Source organism: Thermobia domestica, chromosome 12, assembly GCF_964235325.1.
Source record: "Thermobia domestica chromosome 12, izTheDome1.hap1.1, whole genome shotgun sequence".
NCBI lineage: Eukaryota > Metazoa > Arthropoda > Insecta > Zygentoma > Lepismatidae > Thermobia > Thermobia domestica.
The window spans coordinates 128,889,789-128,904,417 of record NC_137465.1 but is presented as its reverse complement, the minus strand read 5'-3'; the positions used below and the strand labels follow the sequence as shown (position 1 = coordinate 128,904,417).

The 14,629-nt window shown below is 33.5% G+C and overlaps 1 protein-coding gene across 2 annotated transcripts in view; it reads left to right on the top strand.

Annotated features, from left to right (window-relative positions):
* The window catches only part of Smg5 (Smg5 nonsense mediated mRNA decay factor), a 153,223-nt gene that overhangs the window by 43,082 nt on the left and 95,512 nt on the right, over positions 1-14,629 (top strand). For both annotated transcript variants that reach the window (XM_081734090.1, XM_081734091.1), the window contains exons 8-9: positions 284-634; positions 12,129-12,794. In XM_081734090.1, coding sequence (XP_081590216.1) covers positions 284-634; positions 12,129-12,794 — 1,017 coding nt within the window. The remainder of the gene's footprint in view (positions 1-283; positions 635-12,128; positions 12,795-14,629) is intronic.

The following is a 14,629-nucleotide window of genomic DNA, read 5'->3' as shown; positions in this document are numbered from 1 at the left end:
TCCAGGCCATGTGAGTTAATAGTAGACAAAATAGTTTCCATGGGTTTTCTCGGGGTTCACCTGTTACCTTCCACATTCTGCAGTCTTCCCCTATCCTTCCACATTTTCATTCCACCATTTCTTTCACTCATTAACTGTCACTGTCATCATCCGTCTCTTTTAGCCTCAGGGGTATAATTATGGGACGTTCAACTTGAAATTTCATGCCATTTTTTGTGTATGTGCAAGCAAGTGAATAGTGGTTGTATTACTATCAATACCATTGTCTTTGCATGTTTTTCAGCTTCTCAGCAAGTGTCAGCAGTTGTGGCATTTACATTGGCAGTGTTCTCTCAGCTAGTGCAGCAAGTAATTCATCATATTCAGGATTCAGTATTTAATCTCTCCGTTCCTTCTCCGTCGCCTCCATCTCCACCAACTATCAACGACAAGCTTCCTGCTCAAACTTATGAGAATGAAGCTACAGCTTCAGAGAAGGAAACTGAAAAAGAAAAACCACAAATCGTGATGAACGGTTGTTCAGAGCCAGAGGAGCGTTCCAAACGTAAACCAAACAGACGAAGAGCTAATTACTTGAGAAAATTGAGACGTAGAAGATGTCAAAACAGTTCTGAAGATTCCGATTTCAGTGATGGTAAGCAATCTTCTATATAAACATATAAAATAAGTGTATGTAAACAAGCAAAGAAGGTAACCAGGGAGACTGGAAAAGAGGTGCAGACAGTTTTTTAAAGATTTTAACTGCAACTAGTGTACAGCCTTTGCCTTCATCAATTAATAAAGTTAAAATAATGAATGTTGTCCGAAATTGAGTGCAAGCTACCTTAGGATCAGATAGTTAATTTTGGTTGTCCACTTTACTTAAGTTTAATAATTCAGTGTCATTAGAAGAGAATAATACTTTGTTGTGATGACTCAATATTTGCTTTAATCTATTTAATTCATTTAATCTAACATAGGTTTTTCCTTTGTTCTATTATTGTCAATTTGTTTGATTATTCGTGAACATATCTTGGTTCCTTTAATTTGAGTGGTTTCTTGTCTTGTTTTGTGATAAGTCCTTACCATTATATTCTGTACAATTATTATTTTAAACTTTCTGATATTGTGATTTAATATTTCGACTTCTTATAAATTATTATTTTATCTTTATGACTCCGTATATACACGGTGCGGCAACTGAGTTCACGGACTGATTTCGTAAAGTAAAAAATAGTACATACAGGAAGGTAATATCGTTTCATCTTTCTGCATTTTCTGCATGGTCGTCTCCTTTCTCTATGCACAGCTGTGATCGTTGGTACAGCGACTGGTCCAGTTTATGCCAGCAAGCATGCTGTAACAACCCATGTTCAGTTATTTTCTTAGATACTTCTTAGTTCCGTCGTTGAGGTCATCTTGATGGTTTCCACGTCCTCATACATATGTTGCCCTTGAGGTGGAGTATCAACTTCAGAAGCAATAAGTAGTCCAATTCCGGTGAGTACGGTCGACGGTCGAAAACAGTGGCCTATGTTTTGGCCAAAACCAGCCTGACAATGGTACATTTGAATGAGGGAACATTGTGTAGAGAAGATTCCAATTACTGGAGCTGATCGTGGCCTGTCCGGGTCATTCGGTGGCGGAATCCCTTCTTAATCTCTAGATTAAACCTGCTTTCTTGAACTAACTTTTGGTGAACGAAACCCTTGACATAAAAATAAATATAAAAATCAACGAAGACTTGTCTCGTGGCTTCTACATGCGAACGTCATTGATCGTGATTTCATTGGTCTGAATCACTCCGACGACTTCATTTGGTGAAAGAATCGTACTTTACTATATTTTATCCTCGGCGACAATGGTTTTGAGGAAATCTGGCGAGGAATCGGCTATCATCACGAAGTCTTTGCAACTTTGCATCTCTTATCTGTTCTGGTCAACGTTCAGTATATGTAATACAAAACAGGCGAATATTCCTTTTCCCAAATTTTCATGGATGATACACCTAATGGTCTCCTTATTGATCCCAAGGACACTGTTAATTTCCTGGGGAGATGATTGTCGTCAGCAAAAACTGCATTATTGTGTTCTCTTCATGCTCTCATGAAAGCGTTTGTTCTACTCAAATGTTCTACACAATATTTCATGCCAGTAAGCCTTCTTTAGCTTAATGCTTTTCCGCATTTTACATAAAACTTGATTGTGGCCCACTATTCCACGCCGGGAACACGACCGAATTATTACGGAGCATGAAGCACTGTTAAACTCCACTGCTCAACTGCTGAGAAACGTGTGTTCAAACCTCCGCGGCATTATTGTCGTTCCTGTGATGGGCAGCTTCCTCTGTTTTCAGAAAATTTAATCTGGGAACTTTAGAGCTGTACTGTGTACTATGTTGAATTAGCTACTTTGTAGCCTCAGTTCATGAACAACAGATACGTAATTTTGCGATTCATTTGCTCGTATCCTCGGAAAAGTCATTGTACGAATATCTTAATTACATAAATCGTCGATAGTAAAAGATACAACTACTATTATATGTAAAACCTCATGACATATTTGCTTTGTCAGTATTTAAATAATAATAATAATAATAATAATAATAATAATAATAATAATAATAATAATAATAATAATAATAATAATAATAATAATAATAATAAAATTAAAAACTAAAATATAAACAATACAGATTGTTTAATTTTAATTTAATAGTATTTTTTATTATATGAAATACTATATTTAATTGCAGCATTAATAATATGTAACCATTTGATATTGGTTATGTATTTTTCAAGATTGAATAATTTTTAATTGTTATATAAGGTTCAATTGAGATGTTACAGCAAATTAACAGAAATATATTAAAGGGATGTACAGTACATCTTATATTTATTAAATTGAACGAAACCGATTAATATATGATTCCAGTAAAGTAGATAATAGCAAACAGAAGACATTTCACAATAGAAAGTCGAGAATGAAGAACAGTAGTGTCGATGTTCGATATTTCGGTATACAAGGAGTGAAAGGTTTTAAATATAGGTAAGTAAGAATAAATGTAGGCTCTACAGTATTGTTAGCGTTTAACAAAATAATAATAATAATAAAAAAAAGTCCAAAGATGAGACATATACTAATCTATATATGTTATTGAGCTATACAAAATGATATGCACGAGTGTGAAAGCTCGTGCATAGTTTTCGGAAAAGTGGAGGAAAAAAATTGTAAACCTAAAAACTGATGTATGAGAACTATGCCAGTTACTGAGATGAAACTGATACTGAAATATATCTATTTAAGCTCTTCATTATGTTACTAGTAAGATGCAATTACATAGTATGATTAATGAGATATAGTCAAAAATTTCTACTTACTCTTAAATTTTAATTTCTATGTAACTAAAATATGTTCATATATAATCATGTATCAGTTTGATAGGTCACATGGAAGTGAACAAAATAACATGAATGATGGCAGGGTTGATTGTTTTAAATCTAATGATTTGGTATCCTCCACCACCACCACCACCACTACTCCTCCTCCTCCTCCTCCTCTAATGTGATCGGCGAGGGACGTCATCCGTCATACGTAACGGGCTAACATGACCATAGATGTCGAAAGCTCACAAACCTGATACCTAATCTTGATCCGAGCGGGTTTTGTGTTATCACTTTCACCAACATGCACATCCTAAGAAAGGATGGGTTCAAAAAATTTGTTACGGTATGTTTTTCACTACCGGTAACATTAGATAAAATTCTATATTACAGTATTCCTTGTACATTTTATCGGTAGGTTATATTCCTTGTACATTTTATCGGTAGGTTATTTTTATTATAATATGTATCACTGCTGACTAGCATATTGTAAATCAGTACCGACAATATAACATTGATAGCTACATAACGTAAGTGATGTAGCATGACGGCTCAGATGGTGTGCTTTGCAGTCACTATATTTAAGTCACTATATTTATCTTGTTAATATTACGGAATTATACTACGATGACATGAGATAACCTATTTATTATTACGATTGTAGTCAATAATAATGAAATTGTTTTAAATCCAAAAGTTATTCGGCATTAATGTACGAAAGAACGTTATAGGTTAATTTTGTTTACATAATTTTAGGCCTAATGTTTGACCGGAAGAAAGATAGAATTTATTGTTTATCTTTATAGAGATTCAAATTATATTTAGCATAACTGCCATGATTCTCATAAAAGTACAAACACCTTAATGTGTTCCGTGACAAGCTTACCTGGTCTGGGGTTTTGAAGTCTGACCTTGCATGAATTGTGCGTCTTTTCGAAATGTAAACAAACGTTCACCATGTTGGTATGTCTCAAAGTGGGAATAGCCAAATTAAATAGTTAATATAGAAGAAAAGGAATAATGAAATATGCGGAAATAAATAAATAAATTCTCTTTTCTTTTGTTAAAACTGATTTTATATATTAAGAGTCATAAAAATTAAATATCAATACTTATTATAGTTAAATCTAGTGTTGTCAAGAGGGGGTGTGTAAGGTGTACAGAAGATCATAATAATAACATAATAGTGAAAGAGCCCAAGAGCCCTTCTAAAATATAAAAGGAAAATGTGCATCTAAAAGGAAATTTTGGACCGTAAACCCTGTCAAAACTAGAAATTTGACTAACCTGGCACACAATTAGGCAGAATGGGGCTCTTGGGAAATACTAATAATAACGAGTAGTGTTTCGTTTGGAGACGGCCTATCTTTAACATGGCAATTCAAACGGAGGTTAATCAAAATGAAGAGAAGCCGTCCAAGATGTTTTCTCGGTGCTATTCAGGGTAATTTGGGAACAAGAAGGATGCTCAGGTAATGTTGGAACCAACCAACCAGTCAACCAGGTGGTAAAATTTTGGTACTGTGTGAGCATCTCAGAATACAGGTCAGTGACTTTATCCTCCATTTTGTTGACTTCTAGAAGTTGCATGAGAACTCCTCTTTAAACCACTTGAAGTATTAGTGACTTTGGGGTATCAGTGACATTGTTTTGATGACTGAATTCAAAATTATTAATCAGGGACAATAGTCAATTCTCCGTTATGTATGTGATTATGATGAAGAGTTGTTAAGCGTATCGCTAAGTCACACAATTTCAGACAGTCTTTAGAGGGGAAGGAAATGAGTAATGACAAAATCTAATAGTCACGAACTTCGAGTCTTATAATTAGCTGCTGCTATGAGACCAGATAGTGAAAGCTCTGCACATCGTCTTGATGTTGACATCTTAAAAACATGTTATTTGATAAATATATATTGATACTGTTGACGGTACTGATTCCATAATCACTTTAAGTTATTTTTTTTTTGTTTTCTTTCATGAGCGTTGTTGTTGTGATACGGTTAACATAAATTCAAAATTCCACAGAAATTGAATTATGCTGTATAATCAAAACCTCATTTGCATACTTTCGAGAAACTATTGAAAAACAAATTTGTTATTCCTGATAGCGTAAATAGATGTTGAGGCAACTCCAGCGTGCAATTTATTTATGTGTCTGATTTCTTTTATTATTGTGTGAATTTTGTATGATGTGAATATATAAATATATATAATGTGCAAGTTATCCGCCCTCTTAAATATGAAATGTGGTTTCAATATTTGTACTAAATGAGGTAGAAGTAGGATAGCTATAGGTTAGGTTAGATTAGATTAGTTAGGTAGATTTCTTTCTTATTGTGTGTTATATTGCTTTGATATTAATGTCATGCACGGTCTTGCGGATAACTAAATGAATATCGTTAAATGAAATGAGATATAAATATCAAGCTTTTGCCCTCCGTAAAAGGGAGTGTATTCGGTATTTCAAATATGCTGAATTATAGGGAAAATAATAGTAACATTTTTTTTTGTTGTTGTGTGTTTATTGATTGGAGATGGGCACGCCTGGTGAGATATGGAGTTAACCTCAACTGTAAACTATACTATGTTTAGTGATAGCAATGAGTTATTTTCCTTTTCCAATTTCTTAAAGGAATCTTGTTATCTATTCTTGAAAAATGACTCCTTAAGAGATGAAGGAGTATTGTTGTTATTTAAAGAATATGAAATTGCAATAAAAGATATACAAATATTTAAAATTTTATTTGGTCAAATCGAAAACAGTACATATTTGTACATACAGTTGACTAATTAATATCGTCTTCAAGTTGAAGTACTATAAATAAGATTAATGATAGTCTTCGTTTAAGTAAAGCTTAAAGGTTTCGATGCTGGGTGTCGCTTCAGCAAGATCTTGGAATTAATGACACGACATTTTTTTTAAAAATAGTCAGATGCAATAAACGTTCGTTAATTTTAGAAATAAAACTTGTCTGGTCAGAATTTGAGTTAATCCTTTTAGGCCATTGTGGTTGTTCTGTACTGCATTGGATTGGCGCGCGAATGGTGGTGGTGGCCACACTACTCTTCGGGCATCTGTTCAGTGGGGTATAGACGAGCCAGTAATTATGTCCTAGAAGGAAAACATCATGAATAGGATTTTTTTTTCTTTCTCCAAAATTTATTTAAAATTTTATGATTCGTACTAGATATAAATGTAAAATAAAATATCTACATTAAATTAACATTATAAAAATAAAATAAGCAGTTACAAAAAAATGGCGACCCTTTAGCCATGGATATATGGGAATAAAATAAACGCGGGAGTGTACATTTACTGGCACGAAACCTTTAGGGTAAGTAAGCGAAAAGCAAATGAGGTTAAGTTAGTTTCTTTTCTTCCCCCTTTTTGATCTGTTTGAGATTGTGTGACAAGCGAAATATGATATTATAATGTTCATTAATTTTGATGAAGAGAGGTGTGAGCCAGATACTCATAAGTGTTGTGGAAAGACTCGAATTTCCGATTGTGTGGAATCTGTAGAATGTGATAGTTGTGGACAACTATTCCACACAACATGTATTAAGTTAAGTCAGGCTGATGTGACAAATATTAAAGAAAATGAAGGTAAATGGATTTGTCAAAAGTGCTCAGCCATGAACAAGACGAGTGATAACCCCAGTGAAATTGACAGAGAACACACGGTAGTGTCACGTAAATCGGTCCCTCAAATTGAAATAGCAGGAGGGCCGCTATTGGAAAGTCTGAAAGGTATAATAGGAAGTTTGGAAACAAAACTGGACAAAAAGTTGTCTTCTGTTGAGAGTTTGGAAACAAAACTGGACAAAAAGTTGTCTTCTGTTGAAGCTCAATTGTCGACTGTAAATTCTGAAATTCAGTCAGTAAAATCACAGTTAATGCAAAACTTAAAACAGGTTAGATTAGAACTTTCGGGTGAGATAGCTTCTGCAGTGAGTGATGTAAATAAAGTCAAATCTGATTTAGAAAAATTAGCAAATGATGTTGAGAAGAATTGAGAGGTAGTATCCCAAGAAATCAATTCCAAAATTGACGATGTGAATAGTGATTTAGGAAAATTAAGACTTGACATAGAGAATTGTCAAGAGAATTGTAATGTAAATTACAATCATGTAAAGGAACAACAAATTAAAGAGTATAGAGACCTGAAAGATGCAAATGAGAAAATAGTTAACAATGTGAAAATTTTAGAACGTGACACAGTAGCTGCGTTTAAACACAGTTTAGAAAAATGCCGTGAAACTAGGGAAAGTATTGAAAAGACAGTAAACGAAAGGTTTCTTATGGCAGAAACTAAATGCGAAGGTCTCATTACTGAAAATGTTAATAAATTTGAGAAAAAGATAGAAAAGTTGTCGCGTCGACTCGATAATCAGGAAGCTAGGTGCGAGCGGGTAATCCGAGAGAACTCTCTTTCTCGTAAGGGTCGAAGGACACGGGTAGAAGTTCATTCCACTAGTGATAAAGTAGAGGAACCAATTTCTGAAGGTCCTTTAGAAACATTATTGAAAGAGTTCGCGGTGACAGAGACAAATAGAGAGAATACCAGTAATGGGATAGGAGCCTCAAATGATTGCTCAACATCCGAATCCGACCAAGGGAAGGATACGGTTGATGAGCATAATATGCCGAGAAACTCAGAAAATTCCTCCGCGAATAGGCGAAAGAAATATATCCGGCGAAGATGTAAAAGTCAAAGAGAAATTTATGCAAATCGGTGTGACCGGGTTAAACCGCATGATGTTGATTTAGATTCTGGTACGGATATGTATGATAAGGAATAGTCGAAGTACCGGCAAAAACAACTCTTGAAGAGAGTGACGAATCTGATGATTCTCCACCACCTAGGCCAATTGGTGCGTATCTTCGGGAAATGCACAATTTTCCAAAATTTGATGGTAAAATGACTACTTCGGGTAGAATATTCCTGGAGGATTTACTCCAAACCATGAGTATGTATCAATTAAGAGCAAAAAGATCGAAGATACATTATAGCTAGGTGTCTGGAAGACTCTGCGAAATCCTGGTATCGTAGTATTTCGCACAAAATAAGAACTTTCCGGGATTTCGTCAACCTCTTCAGGAATCAGTATATATCTCCTCGGATGGAGAGGGCGCAGAAACGCCATCTCTATTCGATGAGATATGACAAATCTAAGTTTTCTTCTTTATCTGACTTTGCCTGGTCGATAATTGATTCATATCACTTGGTCGTAAGTTCACCGTCAGATTCGGAATTAAAGGACTTAATTCTTGATTGTCTACCTGCTGACGAGAAAAAAATATTAAAATTGGGTTCTGTAAATTCTGTTCACGATTTAATGATGAGATTAACAGAATTGGAGGGTGAATCTACTAGTAATTCCGGAAATGCGTCAAATTTGAAGATTCAATTAAAGAGACCCAATATTAGACAAACTAGTATAGGTCACCATAAGCTTTTGAGAACTGACAATTCGGCCCAAACGGAACCTATAAACATAGAACCAAAATCTGAAAAAAATTACTCGACTGGAAATAGAAAGAATTTTTCCAGAAATAAAAATTATAATACTCAACGTAGAAATGAACGTGCTAATAGAGGATTCGGTTCCTTTAACCAAGGTTGGCGTTCCGGAACGAATAACAGTAATTCTTTTGTTCCAGGAATAAATTATGGGAATATTCCCCCACCATATGTGACCAATATATATGGAGCGAAGCCACCATTTGGCGCATTTCCTCCGGTCACGTTGTTTACACCGAATACCTCTCTACCGGTTCCGGGAATTACTACAGTGACATCTACTCTGACTCCTCCATATTCTGCAGTAGGAGTGTATCCAAGTAATTCTAACGTTTTCCAATCCGGTAATTCGAATAATAGTTTTTATACTGGACCGGAAAATACAATATACAGTCGCCCTCAAGGGTAAGGCGTCTGTTTTCCGGAACTTCTCTCTCTCTCTCAAAAAAAAAAAAAAAAAAAAAAAAAAAAAAAAAAAAAAAAATCTTATTGAAATTACAGAGATTTAATTTGACTTATAAACATCTTAAGAATACAGTTAGTTTCTAATCGTTAAAAAAAAAAAAAAAAAAAAAAAAATATTGTTTGGAGCATAAGATGCATCATATTCTTACTACACCCTATAATCCTAAGGCCAACGGAATCGTGGAATAAAATTTTATGATTCGTACTAGATATAAATGTAAAATAAAATATCTACATTAAATTAACATTATAAAAATAAAATAAGCATTTACAAATTCTTATAGAAAGTAAGTTGAGATATGACCCAGGGCATTCGAAAATTCTATCTCTAAAGGAACATTTCTGTAATTTCATGAAATGGTTAAAGTGAGAACACGGTTGAACTGTTTGAAATGAATTTTTAAACATAACCTAGGTTAACTTGGTATTTATCATTAGCTCTATACGTAATTTGAAATGCGCGTTCTAAGAGAGGAAGGGGGGGTAGATTTTTGCAAACAGTATCGAGTGCACCGTTTGAAAGTTTTTGAAGATAACACTTCGGACGGGTCGGATTTCGATCTTTTTATTTCGATTCAAATAACGCATCCTAAGGGGACGGAAAAGAGGGTTGGAATATATCTTTCATATATTTGCCATAAACCTATTTAAATTGTATCTTTTTGTTTTTTTTAAAAAAAAAAAGAAAATCCAAGTACAAGTGACTTAAATAAAAGAAATCGATTTAAATAAAAATAAATCAATTAAATGATTGTTTTAAAAGAAATCTTAATTTTTTCAAGCTTGTTTGAGGGTAAATTCCCACGTGTAGTTTTCGAGAAAATCGAAGACAGGATCTTATTAGATGCAAAAAGAAATGTTGGTTACCACTAATATTTGACAGTTTTTATTTTGCTGGAAGAAATTATTATTTAGTACTATATATGTAGCAAAATACAGATTGTTTTTCATCTTTTCCTAACAGTGACACTCATACTGCTTGTAATGAGAATCTGTACACAATTACAAATTTAATGTTTACGAGAAGTAGGTCTTAAGAACAGTGGATTTATATTATTGTGAATGTCTCCTACAGTATATGAAGAAGATACGTAAGCGGAATGAAAAATGTATTGACATGTGGGAACATTATATAAGAACTAGAATAAAAGAGAATTTTTGCAATATGAAAGCAGCAGCTTCTTTCTTCGTTCAATCGTCTCCAAATATCTGCACAAAAAAAGTTAACCGCGACATACTACTTTACCAGTTAAAATCGTAAATAGATTTTTTTTTTTCATTTGCATAATATTAGTAAGTGTAGATCATCGGTACTTAAGTATAATAACGCCTGGCATGATATAATGGAAAATGTATATTAATATGATAGTTCTCAGTCATTTGTAGATTAAAGATTGTACCATTAACTGGTAACTTTCTTGTCCAGTTAATATACAAAGTACTATTTTTGCTCAGTATTGTTTTTACCTTATAACCGATTTCTTCAAATAATCCGGTACTTAGTCTATATTTAAAGTGACCTCTGTCCTCTTTACCTTTGAGAATGCTGCAACGTAATAGGCGAAATGGGGCGCCTAGGATCCATTTTTTTTTTTTTTTTTTTTATACCGAAATTGAGTTATATATCGTTTGTTATATGTATGATCCAAACGAACTCCATGGAAACAGAATTTTGTTTAGAAGCTTAATATTTCATACTAAAAAAACTACTTCAAATATGAGAGTTTGTACGCGTGTATATGGAGCTTCACTGTAAGTTTTGCGAGACTACTCGAAACTAAGCGAAATGGATGTGGTGGATTGTGATCCTAGGTGCCTCAAATAACATCAGCTGTTTGTAATTCTCGATGGAATAGTAAATGTAATTTGCTATTTCCATGTGTATTCTTCCTTTCTTTTAAATAAGTTAGGCTGAAGGAAGCGTTTATGATTGTTAAATTGAGACGATGACCAATTTTGTTTAATACCAATTCCTCTACAGGTGCGAATTTAGTGAAAAATACATGATTGGACCGTAATTGAACTCGGGTTCCCTTTAGTGAAAAGACCTTTGGTAATGGGGACAAGGAATATTTTCATTCTTGCTAGTTTGAGGGAGATATTAATATTTCTCCTAATACGTGAACTTTGCACATTTTCCGTTTGATGAGTCTGATCTGAAGGTTGATGCGTGTGCTTTAATTGTTTTAATGAGATTACTAATTTGAGCAGAAGGAATCAATCACGTAAAGTGAACTTTTGAAACGACTAGTACAATTCTGTTATACTGTCTACAAAAAGAATAGCTTCTTTACTTTTTGGTGAAAGTTAGTAATAATAGTATCTGAAGAGGCAATTTTTGAATTCGAGTCTGTAATGTGAAATACACTTGTGATATTTTTCACATGTACAATAAACGAATGGATATAGGGTTTAACGAATAACTCCATTTAGTAACATGTTAATGATAACATTGAGCTAGTTGACACACTTTTCTTTTCAATACTGATATTTATCGGTAATATTGCCATATAAAAAATCTAAACTTTTCTTTTTTAATTGTGGTTAAAAGATGACGGAAGTTACGTTTAATAATTCAAGATCTTCCAAATACTAGGGACAGACTCATTGTATAAGACAAAAGATGAACAGTTGCATAAGATATTTCAGATGCTCTTAAATATTAAATTTTACTGATGCTAATAATATCTACCCTCATTACTCTTCTGTATTATCATATATGTTTTTAATCAGTTCTGCATTTTTATATATTCTATAACACATGTCGTTTCAGGTGAAATAGTATATGCAAGCAGTAGTTCTGATGAGGGTAATTCTGATATTAGCGAAAATGAAGAACCTGACCCAGAAGATCTAAGTTCGGAAGATTGCGACGACGATGATGAAGAGGAGGAAGATGATGAAGAAGATGGCGGTAAAGAAAGTCAACTTGAAAATCGTGATTCATTTTGTAAAGAACTGAACAAAGAAATGTATGAAAATTCTTCACAGAATCATCAGAGTCAGTGTAATGGCTCAAGTGGCTCAATTGATGTTCTAAATTCAGATGATTTATCATCAAGCTCAACGGATCAAATTCATGTCACAGACCATTCGGATCTTGTCAATGGAGACGATAGAAGAGTACACACCGACAGTGGGTCAGAAAGAGGCTCGGAGAAACATCATGCTATTTCCAGTCTGTCTGAGAAAGGAAATGGCAAAAATTGTAGTAACGGCAAAGAATGTGAAACCACTCATAATCAGGTTCTGGATCCTGCAGATCTTATTGAGCTTCTTGTTGAAGAGGGTTTATTAGATGCCATTAAAGTATGTGCTGATTGGTTAAGAAGCGATGTCGAAATAATCAAGGCTTGTGGAAGGAGTTCCCGAACCCTTCTGTCAAGAGTAATATCTCTTCTTAATTTAATCAACATTGATCTGCAAGTTTTACAGAAAGGTGAGTTAAAGTGTAAATTAGTAATTACATAATGAACTAAAGTGCTTTCAAAAGTAGAAACAAATTGACAGCTCAAAAACACTTGCAGATTTGTTTTGAAGAAGGGAATCTACGACGTCACATAGTTATTGCGGTCACTCAGCGAGGGTCGAATCATAAACGCCATTTTAGCAACAGTGTGTGGAGGGTTTCCTTGACAACAGACCTCAACATTCCAATGTTGCCGCTAAATAGAAAACACGTGTTTTCAGAATGAGAGAAGCGTCTTTCGTTTCTTTGTACGCGGAAGTGATTAAGAAAAAGCATTCCCTCCTTCCCAACATGCACAAACTGGGACGACAAACATATCCTTTCATCCATTCCAAACAAACCAATATTTAGAAATTTTCTTTTTCGTTAAGACTCACAGGACAGTTCCAGCTGATGACTCACGATGCGCATGAAGTGGCTACAGCGTACCACGTGCTTCCCCAAACGTCAATTTGTTTCTAGTTTTGAAAACACTTTAGTAGGATGCATATCAAATATTAATAAAATTTGTAATCGCCGAAACACTCTTGCTTTTGGAAGACGATGTAACATTGAATTCTCAATTAATGGTTAATAAGCTACGTTAAACTGCAAATTAGTTACGATGTGTTCGTTTTTATTTTATTTTATTTTATTTATCTATTTTTTTAGTTTTAATTTTGTTTTCCGAGTTCGGAATTTTTTCTTTCTTTCTTCCTTGTTTTGGAACGCTAGCTTCTATTTTATTTAGTTACATACTATTCTATTTAAGTTAAGATAACGAGAAAATAAACTTATGATATTCCGTAAGTAGTGTTTTAATGTTTAAGTAATAGTTTTTATCTCAACTGAAAACCAGTAGATAGTAGAGGTCAATGTGTAACTAATTTAAATTTAAAAAATGGACATGTTATGTCCACAAAGCGATTCAAAGAGTAAAATGAAATTGTTAGTTTAACGTTTCACGATTATGTTCTTTAGGCTAAAAGAGGCAGATGATAAGTGCATGATGGAAAGATTGATGTAATAAAGATTAATGGAAGGAAGTGGAAAAACGTTGGAAAAACTTACAATTATGAAGTTTACGGTATTCACATCAGGTTCACAGGGTTTAAGTTTGAACAAGGGGTTCCTTGCATCGGAGATGTGCACTTTTCCACTAAGCTACCATACCCTTTTCTCATATTTGAGAATTTTGGTCATAAAATTCTAGTCTTTACCTTTGCTTTAAAGGGAGTCTGTTCAAAGTTAATTACTGTTTCTTCTGAATATTATTTTGATACCAGTCTGCATTATGTCTGTACAGACCCTAGGGAAAAGGATAAGATGATCTTGATTCCAAAATTAGAATTAGGTGACTTAATACCGGGAGCCATTGAAGAATTTATATTTTATTAAGGCTGTTTTTTACTATTATTATTATTATTATTATTATTAATTTAAGGTGTTGGGTCTTTAATTTATACAACCGTACATTTAAGGTTCTGTCACCTTTTGCAATATACTTTAATTCACTTGTAAGTTATATATATATATATATATATATATATATATATATATATATATATATATATATATATTAGTTTCTTTTAAAAAGTTATTTAAAAGATATTACATATTTCAAATATACCATATTGGTCTGAAAGTAGTTTGACCTCGAATGTAATATGACCCCATGTTTTTCGAGATGATTTTATTGAAAAAATAAATAAGCCCAGCATAAAATATTACACACGCGTGAAAATATTGTACTTGTGTAACTAAAACTGACATTTGAAGTTTTTTGTTTTTTTAAATTTTAATCCCTGTCTTTTTATTGCATGTCT